This window comes from Alexandromys fortis, unplaced genomic scaffold, assembly GCF_014885135.2.
Source record: "Alexandromys fortis isolate MF-2015 unplaced genomic scaffold, M_Fortis_MF-2015_v1.1 scaffold_222, whole genome shotgun sequence".
In the NCBI taxonomy this organism is placed as follows: domain Eukaryota; kingdom Metazoa; phylum Chordata; class Mammalia; order Rodentia; family Cricetidae; genus Alexandromys; species Alexandromys fortis.
In genome coordinates this window covers 1,003,338-1,025,888 of record NW_026068108.1, presented here as the reverse complement: position 1 = coordinate 1,025,888, position 22,551 = coordinate 1,003,338, and the positions used below count along the sequence as shown (strand labels likewise).

Genomic DNA, 22,551 nt, shown 5'->3' with positions numbered 1-22,551 from the left:
GTTTTTCGAGACAGGGTTTCTCTGTGGCTTTGGAGCCTGTCCTGGCACTAGCTCTGTAGACCAGGCTGGTCTCGAACTCACAGAGATCCGCCTGCCTCTGCCTCCCGAGTGCTGGGATTAAAGGCAAGGGCTGGAGAGATGGCTCAGCCATTAAAGGCTAGGCTCACAACCATAAATATAAAGCCAGCATTTTTAAAACAGCACAGCTTTTTTCCTGCTACGGCTGAAAACCGAAAAGCATACGTTCAGCTTTTCATCAACACTGTTTAAGTGTTTCGTGGCAGGACCTCTTAATGAGCTGCAAGGGTTTTGCAGCTAAAGCTGAGTCAGGAAGCCTCTCTTAGATGAGAGCGCTTGCTTGCCTCTAGCAAGCAGAGTAGACCCGAAAAAATTGTTGCTACCAAGAAAACATGCATGCTTTACTCTTTCCCAAGCTTTCTAAGGCTTTTTGTGGTTTCCGTTAGCCTCACGTTGGGCAGCCATTCTGTTACCTTCCTCCATCAGAGGTCATGCAAGCATCCTGAATTAAATCCCCAGATCACTTTTGAAGGTAAAGGGAGAGGACCAACTCCATGAAGTTGTCATCTGACCTCCACGTGTGCTATCATCATATACATATGAATATATATATACACACACAAATAAATTTAGTGTGTGTGTAATTTTTTTTTTTAAGCATTTGCAGGGGCTGGAGAAATGACTTAGCAGTTAAGAACTACTCTTATAAAGAATCCAGGTTTGGTTTTTGGCACCTACATGGTGGTTCACAACTGTCTGTGACTCTAGTTCTAGGTGGCCCAACTCCCTCTTCTGACCTCTGTTGGCACCAGACATGTACATGGTACACATACATTCATGCAATCGAAACACTCATACACATCAAAGAAAACTATTTACATTAAAAAAAATGACATTTACTTGGCAAATAGGTTAACTAGAGATCTCTTCAACCTAGGAAGGATTGTAAAAGATTAACTGTTAATTGGGAAAAGAAAAGCTACACTTAACCTCAGTAAGTTGTAAAGGGAAAATTCTTATCCAGCAACTATTGTTTAGAATAAAATTAATAGTGACGAGTTCTTTGTATGTATTTAATACTTTACTTCTATATAGCACATCAGTGATTCTGCTCCTGAAGTCAGAGATGCCGCATTTGAAGCATTGGGTACTGCCTTGAAGGTGGTTGGTGAGAAAGCGGTAAACCCATTCTTAGCTGATGTTGACAAGCTCAAACTTGACAAGGTAGGTTATCTCTCTGCATTGCCATTTGCAAACCCACACCTCTCTGGCTGCTGACAGATTCTGGAGGAGGGGCAGACATTGTCTTCAGTTCAGCACACCATGCATTAATGGATACTTCCATACCCATGGTCACACAGATGGCCCTGGTTAAACTCTGTATGTTAAAGAATGATACAAAAAGGCATTAATGTTGGAAAGGATTGAATTGTACAGAGGGTGGTGTGAGTAATAGGGATGAGAGAATTATGAGTAGATAAGTGTTCCAGGAATTGGAATGCACTGTATGTGTATGTATGTATATGAATCATCAAATAATGAGCTTAATAAAAGTTAAAAGTTTTCTATAGCAGAAGTTTCTCTGATAGCCCTGACTGTCCTGGAACTCAATCTGTAGACAATGCCAGTCTTGAAACCAAAGATCCACTTGCTTCTGCCTCCTGAGTGCTAGCAGTAAAGGTGTGTGCCACTATGTCTGACTCTTATTGCCGGTTTCTGTAAGAAAAATAATTTATGTTGCAAATATGTGAAATCATTTGAAATCAGTTTTGGAGGGTGCTCTCTGGAATTTTTTTTGTTACCAATTTTGTCTTTTCTGTATTACTAAACAAGAAAACACTGATAATTAACTCAGAATTACTTTATTCTCTAATGACAGCTCAGAACAAAGTTTTCAGGCAACTTCTGTTTGATGAAATTTCAATCTAAGCTGCGGTGATACAATATTAGAAAAAAAGTTTTCAAATTACAACCCAGCTAAACTGAGTAACCAATCTTTAGAAGATGTAATATAGAAATGTACTTTCCTAAATACAAATGTTTTTCATCAAAATTATGTCTGTTGTAGGTATTTTTATAATTTGTGAAGAAATAAAGCATAAGTCATATGCAGTACCAAGAATGTCACAGTAGAATTCCAAAAAAAAGATAATTTTTTTCTGAATTCTTATGTATAGTTGTGGTTTAATGACTTCTAAGTAATAATGTAATGACTATGTTTAAAGTTGTTAACATAATAACGTTCGTATTGCTTTCTCTATCTAGATCAAAGAATGTTCAGAAAAAGTAGAGCTGGTTCATGGTAAAAAAGCTGGTTCTACAGCTGAAAAGAAGGACTCCAAGCCTATACCAGGAAGGGCTGCTGCATCTGGAGCTGCAGGGGACAAAGACACAAAGGATGTTTCAGTACCCAAACCAGGACCTTTAAAAAAAGCACCTACTACTAAGGTTAATAGATTTTTGTGACAAGATCTTACTCTAATCCGTGCTGGTCTGAAGCTTACTGCTTAGCCCAGTCATGCCTTGAAATCACAGTACTTGTTGTGCCTTAGTCTCCCAAGTGCTGGGATTAAAGATATGTGCCACCTTATAGTTGGCTTAATAAATAGCTTAAAAATTAGAATTTAGTAAGATGGAGCCTGGGTTTCATATTTGTTCTTCCAATATGATTTAAGAAATGGATTCCTTGACCACATTGCAAATAGAACAGCTTTTAATAAAGACATAGCATTATGTCTCTTTTTAGTATTATGTCTTTTTTAAAGTACATTTTTCTCTTTTAAAACCTGCCTGGAAGCTGTCAAGGTGACTCAGTGGATAAAGGTGCTTATTTCCAAGCCTGATAACTTGAATTCAGTCTCTGGTATCCACACAGTGGAAGGAGAGAAAAAACTCAAGTACATGAACTAGAGTATGTACACACACGCACACATACACACACACGATAGATAGATAGATAGATAGATAGATAGATAGATAGATAGATAGATAGATAGATAGATAGATGTAAAATTTTATTCTTTAAAAATCTGACTAGAAATAAAAGTATACTTATGTCTTTTTTTCCTATTGTGGTAAACATTTTAACTATTTTTAAGTTTACAGTTTAGATTATAGAGCTAAATCATTAGGTAAATACCAGGGCTGATCATCTGGTCACCAGGACCTATGTGATGGAAGGAGAGAACTTACTCTGTAAGTTTCCATCTGATCTTCATATAGTGTATGTCCATCCATCCCTTTCTGTCCCACGCTCCCCTCAACCTCCAGAGTAAATATGTACGGCTGGACAAATGACTCATCAGGTCAAAGGTGTTTGCCACTAACACTGACAGCCTGAGGTCAGTCCTTAGATTCCTTGGAGAAAGGAGAGAATCAGGTCCTGTAAGTTGTTATCTGACTTCCACGTATGTGCTAAGAAGTGTACACACACCCATACCAGAAATAGTATATATTAAAAATTTAAAAATAGAATCACAGGCATCAGAGATCAGATTGTTAATCTCAAATTAATTTGTAAATATAGTATAATTCTAGTTCATTTGTTGTTGTTCTTTGAGATGGAGTCTTTTTACATAGCCCTGACTGTCTTGGAACTATGTAAACTGACTGGCCTAGAGCTTACAGAGATGTACCTGCCTCTGCCTCTGCTTACCTAGTGCTGGGGTTAAAGGCATGTGTCATCCTGGCCCAGCTTCTAGATTGTTTTCTTAAAGACTTACTTTGTATGTGGACTGGTGACAATCCATGGAGGCCAGAAGCAGTCTTTAGAACCCATGTAGCTGGAGTTTCAGGCAGTTATCAATCTGATGTGGTTCCTTGGAACTGGGCTCCAGTATTCTCTAAGAAAAGCAAATGCTTGTATCTACTGAGCCATCTCTCCAACCAGGCCCGAGTTCATCATTTTTATTTTGTTTGTTTTACTAACTCATTTTGAATTAGAGGTTTTTAATATGCAACCTGAAGATCAGCCAGGTAGTCCATGGATGATCTTTAGGTTTTTCTGTGTTTGACATTTGGTAAATTCTATAGACAATGAAAATATGTTTATTTTTGAGGTGGTCTCATTTCAATAAAATTTTTAAGATGAGAAAAGGGAGGGGTATGAAGGAGAGGAGGTAGGAGAAACTCATTGGTATGTAAGTAAATGAAAAATGTTATTTAAATAAAACATAAAATAAAAAGGAATAAGAAATGTAAAAACGAAACTACTTTTATAAAATTTTAAGTGGTTTATGGTTTAAAATTTTTCTTTTAGGCTGGTGGACCACCTAAGAAAGGCAAAACAGCTGCACCAGGTGGTTCAGCAAATACTGGAACAAAGAGTAAGAAAGGATTGGAGACCAAAGAAATAGTGGAGCCAGAGCTCTCGGTGAGTATTACACAGTAGAAACGGTAGGAAGTTAAAGCTGTGGAGGGAATTGCTGAATTCTTTTTTTTTTTTAATTAATTTATTTATTTATTATGTATACAGTGTTCTGTCTGTGTGTATGTCTGCAGGCCAGAAATGGGCACCAGACCTTATTACAGATGGTTGTGAGCCACCATGTGGTTGCCAGGAATTGAACTCAGGACCTTTGGAAGAGCAGGCAATGCTCTTAACCACTGAGCCATCTCTCCAGCCCTGAATTCTTTAACATACAGTATATTGCTATCTTTCAGCTGCTGGTAGATATTTTCTTGACTAGAATTTTCTTCATGGAAGAAGACTCAGATGCTATAGTGTACCTGTACTAGTAGTAAATTTGGGCTGGGTAACTTTTATATTTGTGCCATTTGGTTCCTTAAATAGTTTCTCATTATGATGTTGCCATCTTGCAGATTGAAGTATGTGAAGAAAAGGCTTCAGCTGTTCTTCCCCCAACCTGTATTCAGCTTCTAGACAGTAGCAACTGGAAGGAAAGGCTAGCCTGCATGGAAGAATTCCAAAAGGTACATGTACAAGGATGAAATAGAGTGTAAAATTTAGATTATGTAGAAGCAATGAAAGTGCCAAATTAATTAATTGCTGTGTTTTATAAATAGTAAATGTTTGATTAAGATGAAATTGGGCTTTTTGTTGTAACTGGTTAGTGATTATCTTTTTTTTTTTAAGATTGATTGATTGATTGATTGATTGATTGATTGATTATGTATGCTCTGACTGCGTGTATGCCTGCAGGCCAGAAGAGGGCTCCAGACCCCATTACAGATTGCTATGAGCCACCATGTGGTTGCTGGGAATTGAACTCAGGTCCACTGGAAGAACAACTAGTGCTGTTAACTTCTGAGCCATCTCCATAACCCTATGGGTTATCTTTCAACATCCTTTTAAATTCTAACTTCTCTAACCTTGAAACTTACTACTTTTTAAAGAAAATTGGGTTTTTATTGTGTATCATAAGGCTTAGATGAACTTTTAAACTATTTGTTATTAAATGTAATAAGCAAACAGAGCTTGCCACTTAAAATAACTAAGTCTTTGTCTATTTCTGTACTTCATCCTTTGTCATCACGATTTGTTAATGGAAAACACATTATATATTGTTATGAAGAACCGTCCAAACTTTTATAATTGTATTAAGATTCTTCAGAGGAACAGAACTGATAGGATATATGTCGATGCACACACACACATACAAACACATGGGATTTATTAGAGTAGCTTACCATCTGTGATCCAGATAGTCTAACAATGATTGTCTACTAACAGAAAGTCCTGGAATCTAGTAGTTTTTCAATCCACAAAGCTGGTGTCTTAGCTGATCTTGATTATATGCTGGAATCTCGAAGAAATAGGCGCTAATTCTAGTGAACGAATGAATGGATGTGGCAATGGTAATGAAGGCAAGTGAGCTGAGGACAGAAGTTTCCGTCTCCTATGTCCTTTCTATAGGTTGCTGGCAGAATTTGGGACCCAGATTAAGGGTAGGTCTTTCCATCTCAAAATATCTGGACTAACAGGAGTCTTCCCAGTTTAAATGATTTATTTAATTAAGAAAAATAAAAAAAAGAAAAAGAAAAAGAAAAATCCTTCACACTACATGGTGAGATGCGGTCTCAAAAAAACTAACAAAAAAAAAAAATTTTTAAGCCAGGTGTAAACTTTTAATCCCAGTAGTCAGGGGGCAGAGACCTCTTTGAGTTTGAGGTCACCCTGGTCTACATGATATGTTTCTTCCAGGGCTATGTATAGAGACCCTGTTTCAAAAAGAAAAAAAGAGGGGCTGGAGAGATGGCTCAGAGGTTAAGAGCATTGCCTGCTCTTCCAAAGGTTCTGAGTTCAATTCCCAGCAACCACATGGTGGCTCACAACCATCTGTAACAGAGTCTGGTGCCCTCTTCTGGCCTGCAGGCATACACACAGACAGAATATTGTATACATAATAAATAAATAAATATTAAGAAAAAAGAAAGAAAAGAAAAATCCTTAAAAATGTGCACAGCTGCTTGTGTTTTAGTTAATTCCAGATGTTGTCAAATTAGCAACTGAGAATAGCCATCACAGGGATGATACATGATAACTCATTTTAGCATATCCTGTCATGATTCTATGGGAGAGATGTAGAAAAAGGAATGTGAAGTTTGAGACAGGAACCTTTATCCCTGTATCTTCCACCTCTGTACTTCAGACCTGAACTTGTACATCTTAAATGTCATATTCACCCTGCTGCACTGTTAATAGCACACACTGGGCAAATGAAAAAATGTGAATTCCTAAAATGTGAATTTTAGGAAAATGATTGGTAGTACAAGAGCCATTCTCCAAGTACCTAGCTTGGGAGCTGAAACACAGTGGAAGCTAACTGAGCTCCCTCTGTAACTCTCCCAGCTTTAGTTCGTTCCTTTTTCATGAATAGCCATGTACGTGACTCTAGGATCTACCCTTTACTTGGGACTTTAACCCTCTGACTTTTTTATTTTATTTATAGGCTGTTGAACTAATGGAGCGAACTGAAATGCCATGCCAGGCATTAGTGAGGATGCTAGCCAAGAAACCTGGATGGAAAGAAACTAATTTTCAGGTATTTTTAAGTTGTACATTACTGTCTTTTACTTATATAGTTTCTATCATAGCATTGTATGAGACAATCTGTGTAATTAGAAGGTTAAGAGTATTATTACTCTCGAAAAAATGAGTGTAAGGAGATGTTTAGAAAACTGAAACAGCGGGCAGTGGTGGTGCACGCCCTTCATCCAGCACTCAGAAGGCAGTGGCAGGCAGATCTCTTGAGTTGGAGGCCAACCTGGTCTACATAGTGAGTTCTAGGACAGCCAGAGCTATATAGTGAGACCCTGTCTGGAAAAATTAAAGAAAATAAGAAAAAGAAATGAAATGATACAGTCAGTGGGCAAGAGCACTGGCCATGCGAGTCCGATGACCTGATTTTTTTTTTGGAAACTCTGGTAGAAGTAGAAAACTGACATATGCTCCATGACACGCATGCAGTAATAATTAAAAAAATTATTTTTAAGGTGATTCAGGGTTTATCACTAGGTGTACTTAAAATAGACTTCATGCTGAATAATCTTAGAATGTGTATGTTTTATTTTTGGCATCTTGTTAGTCTGTGTTTGCTACTCTGCCTACCCCTCTCTGTTTTTTTTCTATGTTCCAGAGATCCCTCCCTCTCTCTGATATGACCTTTGAAAGATGGGTGAAAGAATGCCTGATTTTAGCCAATATTTTTCTATATTAGAACCATAGCAAGGAATTTTTATCTATTGTGTGTATATGTGTACATATACACTAACTGAGACCTGGGGCTCACTGAATTTGCTATCTGTCCAGCAAACCCCAGCAATCCATGCCTTTGCCTCCCCATCACTGAGCTCATAAGTATTCACCACTATACCTGGCTATTTACATGGATACTTGGAATTGAACTCAGGTTCTCATCTTGTGCAGCTAGCATTTTGCCTACCACCTGAGGCGTCTTCCCAGTCCTATTTATTTTTTGAGATAGGCTCTTATCATGAGCCTCATACTGGCATTGAAAACTGTTGTCCCCTGATGGGGAAACCTCCTTTAGCATTTGAAAGGCTGGACCAGGTGGGGCGTTGCTTTGGGTACCAATAAGCTAGCGGAACTGCCCTCTCAGGCTCTTTCTTCTTGCCACACCTGGATGTTGGACCCCACCTCAGGTTCTTGAGTGTTGGGATTGATTATAGGTATGCACTACTACATATGAGTTAACAAAAATTATATGAAGATATTTTATAACATTATTGAGACTGTATAACTTAGTTTTGTTTGTTTGTTTTTATATCTTGTTTTTTCGAGACAGGGTTTCTCTGTAGCTTTAAGAGCCTGTCCTGGAACTAGCTCTTATAGACCAGGCTGGCCTTGAACTCACAGAGATCTACCTGCCTCTGCCTTTTGAGTGCTGGGACTAAAGGTGTGTGCCACCACCGCCCAGCTGAGAGTATATAACTCAGTTTTAAATGACTCAATACCAGATTTTGAGCAGTGGTCCTCAACCTGTGGGTCACCACCTATTTGAGAATCAAACGAACCTTTCACAGTCGAATATCATATATCCTGTATATTAGATATTTGCATTATGATTTACAATAGTAGCAAAATTAGAGTTATAAAGTACCAATGAAAATAATTGTATGATGGAGGTCACTACAGCATGAACTGTATTGAAGAAAGGGTGGAAGCGTTAGAAAGGTTGATAACCACTGATTTAGAGTATGTTCATCATTCTCAAGAATTCCATGCTTAGTAACAAGCATTCCCCATAACACTCCAACTCAAATTCCCTGTCATTTATATTTTCTGTCTCCAAGGGTTCACCTCTTCTGGGCACTTCATATTAATAAAATTGTTCCTTTTTTTTTTTTTTTTTTTTTTTGGTTTTTCGAGACAGGGTTTCTCTGTGGTTTTGGAGCCTGTCCTGGAACTAGCTCTTGTAGACCAGGCTGGTCTCGAACTCACAGAGATCCACCTGCCTCTGCCTCCCGAGTGCTGGGATTACAGGCGTGCGCCACCACCGCCCGGCCTAAAATTGTTCCTTTTGTGTTGACTTTGACTCCATGTGATTTTTTTGTGGTTCACCTATGCATATTATTGCCATATAACATTCCATTGTATAGATAGACCATATTTTATTTTCCTGTTGTTCATCAGTGCTCTTAGCCTCTGAGCCATCTCTGCTGCCCAAGTTTTCTTATTTTAAAACATTGAGTGGCATGTGCTTTTTCCCCTGTATTCATTGTCAGTTAGCTAGTTTAATAACAAGGGATAAAAATTATTTTAGTTGTTTAAATATTTGATTATCGTTCGGTTATCTTACAGATATTACATCTTCCAGTTGCTGTGTGAGTAAATAGCTGAATGTCATTGTCCCCCTCATAATGTTCTGATATTTATCCTTGCTCAGGTGATGCAGATGAAGCTTCACATAGTTGCCTTGGTTGCCCAAAAAGGGAATTTTTCTAAAACTTCTGCTCAGATTGTATTAGATGGGCTCGTAGACAAGATTGGAGATGTGAAATGTGGGAACAATGCTAAAGAAGCTTTGACGGCGATAGCTGAAGCGTGCATGCTGCCGTGGACAGCTGAGCAGGTTAGTAACACAGAGCTCTCTTTCCCTACATTGTCCCAGATTTTCCCAGGATTTTAATCTTTGCCTACCAATCACTGGTAATTCTTAGGTAAAGTTGTTTTATGCTGTGGGGTTCTTTTGGTGTTGTCTTTGAGATGGATCTTATTGTGTAACCCTGGTTGTCCTGCAACTTACTATAAAAGATGACATTTGTTTTCTCATAAAGCATTATAGTTCAAGCTGGGCGGTGGTGGCGCACACCTTTAATTCCAGCACTTGGGAGGCAGAGGCAGGTGGATCTCTGTGAGTTGGAGGCCAGCCTGTTCTACAAGAGCTAGTTCCAGGACAGGCTCCAAAGCTACAGAGAAACCCTGTCTTGGAAAAAAAATAGTAATTCAAAATGATCAGTAAATGAAAATTTTTATACAGGAATACTTTTAAAATTCTATCACCTCTGGGGCCGAAGAGGTGGCTCAGTGGTTAAGAAAACTAGCTGCTCTTCCTGGGTGCAATACCCAGCACCTACATGTCAGCTCATAACTGAAACTCCAGTTCCGGTGGATTGTACGCCTTCACATAGACATACATGCAGGCAAAACAACAATGTAAAACATAAGATAAAAATATAAAAATGAAATTATTAAAAAGTCACCTTGGTTTTTAGGGTAATTTACATCTTCTGTTCACAGCTTCATATAGTTATCACCTGATAAAAATTTGATACATATTTACATTAGAGCCATGGTTCACTTCTGTAGAAATATGAGACACAATGGAGGTCTAATCATGTTTTCCATTGTTTCAGGTGATGTCAATGGCCTTCTTACAAAAGAATCCTAAAAATCAGTCAGAAACTCTTAATTGGCTATCAAATGCAATAAAAGAATTTGGTTTTTCTGGGTAAGTCAGAAAAAAAGTGGAATATAATTAAATATTTTGCCAAGTCTCCAGTGTTAATTTTTTTTTCACTGTCTGTGCTTATTTCTGAAGAACTGGAATTGGTTGTCTAATTTACATAAAAGCAAAGCACATTTGTTCTGAAATGTCTGTGTTGACTTGTATTCTACATTTTAATATCTACTAAAAGAAGAGTGTATATAGATTAATATATATAAATTATTCAGGATTGTGTATGTCTCTCTGTCTTGGGAGGTGCAGGTGGCATATGCCATGAGGTAAGTACATATGACAGTCTGAAGACACCGTTTAAGAATTAGTCTTTCCTTCAACTATGTGAGCCATGGGAACTCAAGTTCAAATCCTTAGGCTTGGTAGCAGAGGCCTATTAAGCCCTTTACTTAATAGACATTCTAGAGATTGCAACCAGGGCCTTGATCATGGTAGGCCAATGCTCTATCATAGTGCCACATGCCAGTCCCTAAGTTATTTTTTCCTTAAGTGTTAATAGCTGTCACAGAGAAAACTGTCATAGTTTCAATTATGTAGTTAGATACATTTCAAAATTACTACACAAATTTAGTGCCTAAAAGGGCTCTTTTTTGGATAAAATCCTACAATAAAAATTTTTAATTGTTTAAACACCCTGCTATTTTTAAATGAACATAGTTGTTGATTATTTTGTAATTATATTTAGGCCTACTAATTATACTTCTTGTGTGGGGAGTTGGTGTGCATGCACATTCATGTGTGCATGCCACAGGACATACATAAGGTCAAACAATAACTTATAAAAATTGGTTCTTTTACCACGTGGCTGTTGGGTATTAAATTCATGTCACCAACCTTGATGGCAAACACCTGTCCCCTCCAAGCCACGTCACTGGGCCTACAGCTATTCATTCTGTTGCCTTGGGTTGTCTCAGATTCCTGGAAACATTTAAGCCCTGCCACAGCTTTCTATGCTGGAACTGTCAGTGTATGCTAGTTCTATGCAGGACTTTCTAGAGGAATTTTCATATACCTGTATTTTTTTCTCTGCTCTGTAGATGAAGAAAATAAAGCATAGAAAGCTTAACATCATAGCTAGGAAATTGCCAATGCCAAGACATTCTGAATTAAAGGAAAGGATATAGATGCTATATTGTTTATTACATTACTTTCTCTGTGCCTTCTTGTTCTGGGGTGTTTGTTTGTTTGCTGTAACTTCCACTTAGTAGCTTACAAAATGCTGAAATAAGGGTCAGGGATGGTGGCATACATCTTTAATAACCAGCAACACAAAAGACAGAAGCAGAGGCAAGCAGAATTGCTGTGAGTTCAAGTCCAGCCAGGGCTACATAGTGAGACGTTGTCTCAAAAATAAAAGTAATGACTAGTATATGTTTTTCAAAGTATAGCTAAAGTAAAATATGATTAAAAAGTAGTAGGAAATAAGACTGGAGAAGGAAAGAGAGCAAGACGTCTAGGGCCTCAACATTTTGAATAAATTGGGAAAACAAAGAAGCATTTTTAAGCAGGGCTAGAATGTAGTTTTGTGGTAGAGTCTAGCATGTATGAGGTTCTGGGTTCACTCCCCAGAACTGCAAACATTTGGATGTAGAAAGCTTTGACAGAAGACTGAAGTCAAAAGGCAGATAGTAAAAAACAGGGAGACTACTTAATATGTTATTCAGATAATGCTGTAAGAAACAGTGGTGACGCATGCCTTTAATTCCAGCACTTCAGTGGCAAAGGCAAGCATCTCTGTGAAGGAGGCCAGCCTGGTCTCTGAGTTCCAGGACAGCCAAGCCTACAGAGAGAAACTGGGGGGGGGGGGGGGGGACAAGAAATAGTTGTTTGCATATAGATTATGGAAGTGAAAGTGCTGTACTTAAGGATATATTTTGAAAGTAGATTTGTATAGATATTGAATCAGGATGATTCTGGAGTTAAGGATGGCCTCAAGAGCTGGGAGAATAATGTGGGTCTGAAATGAGTTACAGAAGCCTGGAAGGCATAAGTTTGGGAGTTGGTGTGTATGTAGGATGTCTACTAGACATAGAAATTGAAATGTGACTAAGCAGATATATATGTGTATGAATCTATAGTTCTGGAGAGTTTTGTACTAGCTGTAGGATACCAGTATAAGATAGTTTAGCCAGGAAGTCCTGGTGGCTTGAGTTCAGTCCTTCGAACCCACATAAAAGTAGAAGGAAAAATCCTGCAAAATGGTCCTCTGTCCTGGAAAGATGACTCAGCAGTTAAAGAGCATTCTTCCAGAGGACCTGAATCCCTAGCACCCATGTTGTGTGGCTCATAACTGCCTGTAACTCCAGTTCCAGAAGATCTAACCCAAGTTCTCATCTGACCTCTCCAACTGGCCTGTGTCTCCAATACATGCATGCACACTGATGATAAATCTTTAAAAATTTTAAGTGTGGATTTTGGAATCTTAATTAAACATAGTGGGATTAATCAGTGTATAGATAGTATTTAAATCTCACTTTAAATTTAGGAAAGAGGATATCTGAGGACTTTCTGGTGGTACTCAAACCTTAAATCTGGTTTTGTAAGTTCTTGAATATTTTGAAGATCTCATTTGTTATAAGTTCTAAAATGCTTTGTTTTTTTCTAGATTGAATGTCAAAGCATTCATTAGCAATGTTAAGACTGCTCTTGCTGCAACAAACCCAGTGAGTACACCCCAGCATGTGTGGGAGCATTGTAGCCACTTCTGTGCTGCTGCTTTGCTCTGCAAAGTCTCACTGTTTTCTCTGGCAGGCTGTGAGGACTTCCGCCATCACCTTGCTTGGTGTGATGTATCTCTATGTTGGTCCTTCTTTGAGAATGTTCTTTGAGGATGAGAAGCCTGCCCTCCTATCCCAGATAGATGCAGAGTTTGAAAAGGTAAAGATTCTAAAAATGGTACAATCTACGTTTGGTCTTGAGATTGTCACATTAGTTAAGAATAAATTTTTAACCAAGGTTAGTGGCATACATACACGTGATTCCAGCACTCTTGAATTTTGTTATTGTAGGCTACAGTAACATTCAAGGTCAGCTTGGGCTGTGTAGTAAGACTCTGTCTAAGTGACAAACAACAAAAACAGAACCTAAGTTCCAGGACAGCCAGAGCTGCACGCAGAGAAACCCTGTCTGAGGCAGGGAGACAGAGCCTAAAGAGATAACTACTAGTTAAGAGCTCTTCCAGAAGACCCAAGTTCTTTTCTTAGCACCACTCATGTTGAATGGCTCACAACTACCTGTAACTCTAGCTCAAGGATATCCAGAGTCTCCTGGACCCTGCTAGTACCTGCACTCAAAATACGATTAAAAATAAAACTTTTTTAAAAGGCGTGAGGACTAAATATTTGTTTGATTTTATAGTATACATGGAAGAATTCATAAGAAATTGAAATTGACTTTGTAATGAAGAAAAGCTGAATGATTATGTTTTAGAGTGAGTGATTTTCTTTTTATATATTTGTAATGTCAGACATGGGTCTCATACCTATTTTTTAAAAATGTATTAAAAAGCAATTTTTAAAAAAATAGGGTAGTCCTAGTTGGTCTGAAATTGCTCTACAGACTCGGCTGGCCTCAAATTTGTATCAGTCCTCCTGCGTCTGCCTCTTGAGAGCTGAGATTATAGGCATACACTACCACATTTGACCAAAATGCAACTTTAATGTATTCTGTTTTTAATTAAAAACAAAACAATAACAAAAAAAACTAGTTTTTTTTTTAATTTATTTATTATGTATATAGTGTTCTGGGCACCAGATCTAATTATACATGGGTGTGAGCCATCATGTGGTTGCTGGGAATTGAACTCAGGACCTTCAGAACAGCAGTCAGTTCTTTTAACCTCTGAGCCATCTCTCCAGCCCAAAAACTAGTTTTCTTGAGTAGCTTTCAGACTGAACATAATAAGTGTTCACAGCTTGCTTTCTTTTGTTTTAAAAGATATAAGTCAAAAGACAACTTAGTGATTGAGAAGCCAAATTCTAATAGTTTTCCATAAAAATGACTTGATTATCTCAAAATTATAATTTAGCTAGCAATTAAAGTATGTTTTACAGTATTGTATATAAATATTTAACATTTGCTCTTGTGCATAAGGTCTTGGATTCTATCCCCAGCATAACAACAAAACAAAAACAAGTATTATAAAAGAATGAAAACTTTTTTAATTTTATTTATTATATGTGTATGAGTGCTCTATTTGCATGTACACCTTTCTTCTAGACCAGACTATCAGATCCCATTGTGGATGGCTGTGAGCCATATAGTTACTAGGAAGCGAACTCAGGACCTCTGAAGATCAACCAGTGTTCTTAACTGCTGAACCATCTAACTCCAGAAAATGAGAACATTGTACATAGGCACCTGCTTTAGTCTATTTGCTGTCGTTCTTCAAATTCATTAGTTTTATTCATTTGTTTGTAGATGCAGGGACAAAGACCTCCCACTCCAACCAGAGGAATTTCTAAGCACAGCACAAGTGGTACAGATGAAGTAGAAGATGGAGATGAACCAGATGATGGGGGCAATGATGTTGTTGATCTCTTGTCAAGGGTAGAGATCAGGTAAGTTTTACCCTAAGAAATGGTTTATTTTATTCTTTATACTGTTTCAGAGTTTGGGTTTAAGTGTTTGTTTGTTTGTTTGTTCTTTTATCTTTTTGTTTTGTTTTGTTTGTTTTCAAGACAGGGTCTTGCTATCTACCTCTGTGCCTAGAACTCAACTGTAAACTCATTAGGTAGACCCAGCTGGCCTTGAACCAAAAGAGATCCTCCTGCCTTTCCCCACCGAGGGCTGGGTCTAAAAGCTTGTGAACATAAGCCACCAAGCCCAGCTGTTTGTTTGATTTTTTTACTTTATTTTGTTTTTTTTTTTTAACATTTTTTAAATTTTTATTTATTATGTATACAGCGTTCTGTCTGCACACCAGAAGAGGGCACCAGATCTCATTACAGATGGTTGTGAGCCACCATGTGGTTGCTGGGAATTGAACTCAGGACCTCAGGAAGAGCAGTCAGTGCTCTTAACCTCTGAGCCATCTCTCCAGTCCCTTTATTTTGGTTTTTTGTTTTGTTTTATTTTTGAGCCGGGCTTTCACTATCTCAAATAATAGATGCTGGCCTTGACCCTACTGTCTTCCTGCCTTCGCTTCCAAATTGCTAAGACTATAATTGTGCAGTAGTATATCTAGATTCATTATACTAACATCTTAACCTTTTTTTAAATTCATTAAGGGAATTTTGGTGATATCTTTTAGGAGTCTATAATTAAAAATATGCCTTGCGTTTTACAGTGACAAGGTTACTTCAGAATTGGTATCTAAAATTGGTGACAAGAATTGGAAGATCAGGAAAGAAGGCCTAGATGAAGTGGCAGCTATTATCAATGAAGCAAAATTTATCCAGCCAAATATAGGTGAACTTCCAACTGCCTTGAAGGGTCGACTCAATGATTCAAATAAAATCTTGGTACGTTGGCCATGTGCCTTTTCTCTTTCTTCCCCTTCCCTGCTGCCAGAGAAGCTTCATTTTCATTGTAACTTTCACTAGTGAAAATGGTGTTCATGTTATTTGTTTTGAGGTACGGAAAAGATTCCTTGTATTTCTTAAATGTGTCTGAAGATACACAAATTTAGTAATTAAATTCTCTTAAATATCAGAATTTATTTTTATAGGTATTCAATACTAAATACCTTTGTGTGTAACTTTTTTAATTTTGTAAATATGCCAAGTCACACATTTTTCTTGTTTATATTTTAAGATGGAGATCCACTGTGTAATCCATGATAGCCTTGAACTTGTTATGTCTCCCAAACTACGCTCAGACACCACACAATTCTGTAGCTTTTTTTCCCAGTACTGGGGTTATAGATGTGCAGCATCATGCTTTGTTTAATTTCTAATTGTTTTAAAAATGTACTTATTTGTTGTCATTGTATGGAAGAGGGTGCATATAGAAGTCAGAACAGCTTGCAGGTTCTGTGCTGAACTTACATTGTCAGCCTTCATGGTGGGCACTTTTATGTACCATTCCATCTTGCGGGCCCTAATTTCTATATTTCAATTTTTGTGTTTTGCCAAGCATGGTAGAACATGCATTAGTCACGGAACTCAGGAGACAGGCAGGTAGATATCTCTGTGAGTTCCAGGTCACCCTGGCTAGCTAGGGTTGCATAGTGAGACCCTATCTCAAAAAATAAAATAAAATATATGTATATAATGTGTTTTGAGTGTGACTTTGTGCACATAAGTGCAGTGCCCAATAAGAGGCTAAACATTATTCATAATTCAATTAGATTTGCGTTACAATACTGATATCTTTTAAGTAGTTAAGTAAGTTTGATTACAGTTTGAATCTTTCTTTCTGCCTCAGGTGCAACAAACATTGAATATCCTTCAGCAGCTGGCAGTAGCCATGGGTCCAAACATCAAGCAACACGTAAAGAACTTAGGCATCCCTATCATTACTGTCCTTGGGGATAGCAAGGTAAAAGTCTCTTTCTACCATACTTCCAGTCTGTACCATACATACTTCCAGTCTGTAATAAGCCAGCCACATTCCTGGTAATTCTCTTTTAGAGTACACACATAATTGCTTAAATTTTTAAAAAGATGATAATATTAGCAGAAAGATTGTAACATGCTAACTTTCAGGCAGAATTTATGTTGTGACCAGATGTATCATCATTTAGGTTTATGATCCTTAAATAGATAGTCCTCTAGGTTTAGTTTCTTTATGAAATTTCTTTCTTATAAAATTGAAATACATTCTAGTAATTGATATATTTAATTTAATTAGTTGAAACATTTTATTAAGATGCATTTTGATGTACCTGTTTTATATAATAAACATTCAATAAATTATTGCTGTTTATGATTATGACATCATTAAGGTTTGGTTTTAGTTTGGGTATTTTTTGTTTAGTTTTATCCTTTTTGTTCTTGAGATACGGTCTCTTTACGTATCCCTGGCTATCCTTGAACTCTCTGTGTAGACCAGCCTTACCTCAAACTCAGAGAGTCTTCGGCTTCAGTCTCCCAAGTGCTGGGATTAAAAGTGTGTGCCATCACACCTGGCTTAAAATTTTGACAGAAGGAATAAGAATATGAATTTTGGATCTTGTATCCTTCCCACTCCTGAACTACTACTACAGGATGCTCTTCTGGTACTTGAGTGAGTTGTTTATAATTGGACAGTGTCAGAGTTCATTGAAGTGCCGTTCAAGGCGGCAAGTGTTCTGTTTTCTTAGCCCTTAGCTTAATATTTTGATGTCCTTTACTTTCGTGTAATTCACTTGATTTGAGAAGTTAGATTTTTCTTTTCAGTTTTAAATCTGTTGTACAATTTTAAGTCAATATTAAAACAAATATTCACATTGTTAGCTTAATTCTTAACAGTTTGAAGTCTCTAATATAGAATTTCTTTAGGAGATGACATAAAATTTCCCATAGATTCAGAAAACAAAATATGTTTATTATTCTTCCATAATATTTGCTCAGATTAGTCAGGCAGTAGTGGCACATGCCTTTAGTCGAGCACTCTGGAGACAGGCCAGCCTAGTCCAAATAATGAGTTCCAGTACATCCAAAGCTACACAGAGAAACTTTGTCTCAGCAAACAAAAAATACCAAGACACACACACACACACAAATTGCCCAGGTTATTATTTTGCCTAAAGAGTACAGGATTTTTTATTTCAATTTTGTGTTTTATATTTGCACCTTCTTTTGAAGTCTTCAGTGCAAACAGCACTAGTTTCAGTCTCAGAGAAGATAGTCAAATATGTACATGAGACCTTAGGAGAAACCTCCATTGTTCACCCCCCTCCCCCCAAACTGTACTTGATATTTTTGCCAATTCTGTTCCCAATACAGAACAACGTTCGAGCTGCTGCCCTAGCAACCGTGAATGCTTGGGCAGAACAGACCGGCATGAAGGAGTGGTTGGAGGGAGAAGATCTTTCTGAAGAGCTCAAAAAGGAAAATCCCTTCTTGAGGCAAGAGGTTAGTACCATAAGTAATTTGTATTTTACTCGCACCTTTTACCTCCTTAAATGGCCTCCATAATAACTATGTATTCATGGTTAAAACAACCTTTCTGGGGGGAGGTGGGAGTTTGAAACAGGGTGTCTCTATGTATCCCTGGTTGTCCTAGAACTCACTCTGTAAACCAGGCTGGCTTAAACTCAAGAAAGAGTTCTACCTGCCTCTGCCTTACTGGTATTAAAGGTATGTGCTACTATGCCCAATTTAACAAATTTATTTTATAGCTAACAGTGGTGGGTTACTCCTGTAGTCCTGGTACATAAGAGGCTAAGGCAAGAGGAATCAGCACAGATTTGAGGCCAGATTGGTCTACATAATGAATTCCAGGATAACATGGGCTATCATATGAGAACCGGTCTCTGGAACGGGGGCAGGGAACTGAAGCATAAACTTATTATAAAAGTAAATAAAAATGATAACCAAATTCCTAGAGCTGTCTGCATTGTTTTGTTTTTAATTCATTCTCCTTGTGTGTGCACATGTGGAGGCCAGTAGTTACTCTCCCATCTTTTATTTCCTGGAGGCAGGAATTGAGATTAGATCTCTGTATGTAGTCTTCACTGTCCTGGAGCTAGATGTGTAGACCAGGCTGACCTCAAACTCACCAAAACCAACCAGCTCCTGCCTCCTGAGTGCTAGGGTTAAAGACTTGTTCCACTCCTAATACTGAAGAAAAAATAATTCAGTGTCTGAGACTAACAAAAGTTTTTAAGCCTGACATTAATAATAGTATTTAATCACTTGACAGTACTTGACTTTTTTCTTTTGGCAGCTTCTGGGCTGGCTGGCTGAGAAACTACCTACCCTTCGTTCCACTCCCACAGACCTCATCCTTTGTGTCCCTCATCTGTATTCTTGTCTGGAAGATCGCAATGGAGATGTGCGAAAGAAGGCCCAAGATGCTTTGCCATTCTTTATGATGCATTTAGGATATGAAAAAATGGCCAAGGCCACTGGGAAACTAAAGGTACTGGTTCTTGTGGCTAGCAGTGTTAAAAGCTATTAGGAAAATATTAAACATTAATTTATATAAACAAGATCATACCAACTATCATGGGACTCAATGTGAAATTCCTTTTCTGTTTTGTTTTTGGAGACAGAATTTCTCTGTGTAACAGCTTATCCTGTCCTGAAGCTTGATTTTAGACCAGGCTGGCCTTTAATCACAGAGATCCAGCCAGCTTTAAGCTGAAATTCTAATGAGAGCAAAAATAAAATGTTTAGCAGTATAGATCTGAAGAGTCTGATGACTTACAGGAGTACAAATTGTTACCTTCTAGAATGGTAGTTACTTGTGTGTGACTTCATAATGTATGCTGCTTTTGTGCTTCGTGCTGGCTCCTTTACTACATTGGTAAACCAAAAGTAGGAGCTCGGGTGTTTATTTGGTAGCAGACCTGTTAATAGTCTCAGTATGAATATATCGTTGTGTCATCTTTGATTTGCTTTGTCTTTCTAGCCAACTTCTAAAGATCAGGTACTGGCTATGCTAGAAAAGGCCAAAGCTAACATGCCATCCAAGCCTGCTGCACCTGCTAAGACAATGTCCAAACCAATGGGAGGGTCAGCTCCAGCCAAATGCCAGGCTACACCAGGTAATAATAACTTTGACAATAACTTGAAGGAACCCAAAACACAGCCAACCTGTTAGTTAATCTTTGCATTTCATTTCCTTGCCTCTTCCTCTAGATATTTGTCAAGTACTTATGTGAGAAACTGTGCTAAAGGTGTGTTGATTTTTTTCTGTGCCATAAAGATATTTGGTGTCGTAGTTGACATACTGCTTTCAGGAATTATTCCATGGCTATTTCTATCATTGGACATCCTATTTTATTTACAAGTTGGGAACATCTAGCTTAGTGTACTTTAACAACAGGAAACCTGGGAGGTTAATGATTTTTTTTTTCACAAGGTCTAGCCAATTTTAAATTCTGCTTAGTCACACGTGAGTGCAGAACACTCGACTTATCAGAGCTTGAACCTGGAGCTCATGCTAAATTCTCATTCTACCACTGATCTGTATCCGGAGTCAAAAATTATCTTATAATCCTGTTTTTTGTTTTGTTTTGTTTCAAGACAGGGTTTCTCTGTGTAGCTTTGTCCTAAAACTCGATCCATAGGACAGACTGGCTTTGAACTCAAAGAGATCTGCCTGCTTCTGCTTCCCAAGTGCTGGGATTAATAATCCTGATATTAAAAGTTGATAATATAGCTGGGTGATTGTGGTACATGCCTTTATTTAATCCCAACACTTGGGAGGTAGAAGCCTGCAGATATCTGTGAGTTCAAAGCCAGTCTTGTCTACAGAGCAAGTTCCAGGGCAGCCACAGCTACGCAGAGAAGCCCTGTCTCAAAAAAATCAAAAAGTAATAACACTATTTTTTTTTTAAAAATATCTATTTATAACCTGTAACTACTTGTTTTTTAGATTTCTTGCTTTAACAGGATAATTTCTTTCTGCTTAGTGGGGTGGAGCTTGCTGGTGATGTGGAGTCAGAAATTTTACCTCATGCACAGCTTGTGGTCAAGTGTATAGCAGGGTTAGCATTAATTGGAGTCTTGTTGTGAAGATAATTTCAGTGATGGCAGCTCCTACATTTAAAGAAGTAATAATCTGGTAAAAAGTATTGTGTATTATTTTTAATATAATTTTCAAAATTAAAGTTTAAATATTGTTAAGGTAGAGGCAGACTCGTTGAATTAATCTTGAAACATACTAAGAATTTTTTTCCAAAAATTATTTGAAAATTTCTTTCTTTTCCTTTTTTGTTTTGTTTTGTTTGTTTTTGAGATGGGTCTTTATATAACTCTTAACTGTCCTAAAACCCAGAATGTAGATTAGATTCTTGGCGGGTTTGCTAACCCAGCTATCTGCTTAGCAGTGTCTAGCACTGTGAATATTAGTTAACAAGGAGAAAACTTACAGCTAATTTCAAACATGATTTCTTTTTATCTTACATCTGAATAGTGTTTTCACCCATAAGGTTTTATTATCTAATCTAGCTCTTAGGCTGTCAAGAACAATGGCAATTACCTGTTTGTTTTAGGTTAACTTGTGGCTTCTAGGAATAACTTTACTCACCCAAGCAGAGTACCTCAAACTTCTATTATTGCCTTTTGTTTTTAATTTCTTAATTAGTGCCGGGCGGAGGTGGCGCACGCCTTTAATCCCAGCACTTGGAAGGCAGAGGCAGCCTGGTCTAGAAGAGCTAGTTCCAGGACAGGAACCAAAAGCTACAGAGAAACCCTGTCTCGAAAGAAAAAAAAAAAAAATTCTTAATTAGTTTTCCAAATAACAAGTTTCTTAGGGTTTTTTTTTCCCAAATATTCTTTGTTTTGATCCCCTTACTTTCTTTCACAATGTAGATCATATTCTCAAATGTGCAGCCAATCTCCCTGCCTCTATCTCCCAAGTACTAGGATAGCGAGCATGTTCCACTGTGCCCAACCTTTAAAGAGATACTTGAAGAGAAAAAAAGGACTAGGGGGAAAAATCTTTAAATGCTTTATATATTGATACATTTAAGACTACAGAGGTTTTTTTTAATCATTATGTGTTTAATGTACATAGGATAAGTGATATTAATTTAACATAGTACATACTTTCCCTGCTCTTAAAGCCCCTGTTGAAGATTCTGTTTCCAGCACCTTAGAAGCTAAGCCCGATCTGAAAAAGGCTAAAGCTCCAGGAGTTTCTTCCAAAGCAAAGGTGTGTTAACTCTGCATACTTACATATAGTTCTTTTGTCTTAATTTCATACACCAAGTCACTCAATATGAAAGAACATCACTGCACTTGATAATAGGAAATTCAGTATTTATTGAAGTTTCTGTGACTTTTGTTTGTTTGATTGGTTTCCCTGAAACTGGAGTTACAGGCAGTTATAAGCTGCCCATGTGGTTGCTGGGAGTTGAATCCTGGTCCTCTGGAAGAGCACCCAGTACCCTTAACTGCTGAGCCATCTCTCCAGCCCCAAATACTATAATTATTTTAAAAACTTACAAAACACTTTTATATAAATGATCTAGGTTTTGTTTTTGTTTTTTTTTTTT

The 22,551-nt window shown here is 37.6% G+C and overlaps 1 protein-coding gene across 1 annotated transcript in view; it reads left to right on the top strand.

Annotated features, from left to right (window-relative positions):
- Ckap5 (cytoskeleton associated protein 5) overlaps positions 1-22,551 on the top strand; it is an 80,938-nt gene that overhangs the window by 36,067 nt on the left and 22,320 nt on the right. The window contains exons 10-25 of the mRNA XM_050124298.1: positions 1,114-1,242; positions 2,284-2,466; positions 4,277-4,390; positions 4,840-4,950; positions 6,930-7,022; positions 9,387-9,572; positions 10,357-10,451; positions 13,066-13,123; positions 13,212-13,337; positions 14,880-15,019; positions 15,748-15,922; positions 16,827-16,940; positions 18,329-18,457; positions 19,272-19,466; positions 19,959-20,094; positions 22,120-22,208. Coding sequence (XP_049980255.1) covers positions 1,114-1,242; positions 2,284-2,466; positions 4,277-4,390; positions 4,840-4,950; positions 6,930-7,022; positions 9,387-9,572; positions 10,357-10,451; positions 13,066-13,123; positions 13,212-13,337; positions 14,880-15,019; positions 15,748-15,922; positions 16,827-16,940; positions 18,329-18,457; positions 19,272-19,466; positions 19,959-20,094; positions 22,120-22,208 — 2,073 coding nt within the window. The remainder of the gene's footprint in view (positions 1-1,113; positions 1,243-2,283; positions 2,467-4,276; positions 4,391-4,839; positions 4,951-6,929; positions 7,023-9,386; positions 9,573-10,356; positions 10,452-13,065; positions 13,124-13,211; positions 13,338-14,879; positions 15,020-15,747; positions 15,923-16,826; positions 16,941-18,328; positions 18,458-19,271; positions 19,467-19,958; positions 20,095-22,119; positions 22,209-22,551) is intronic.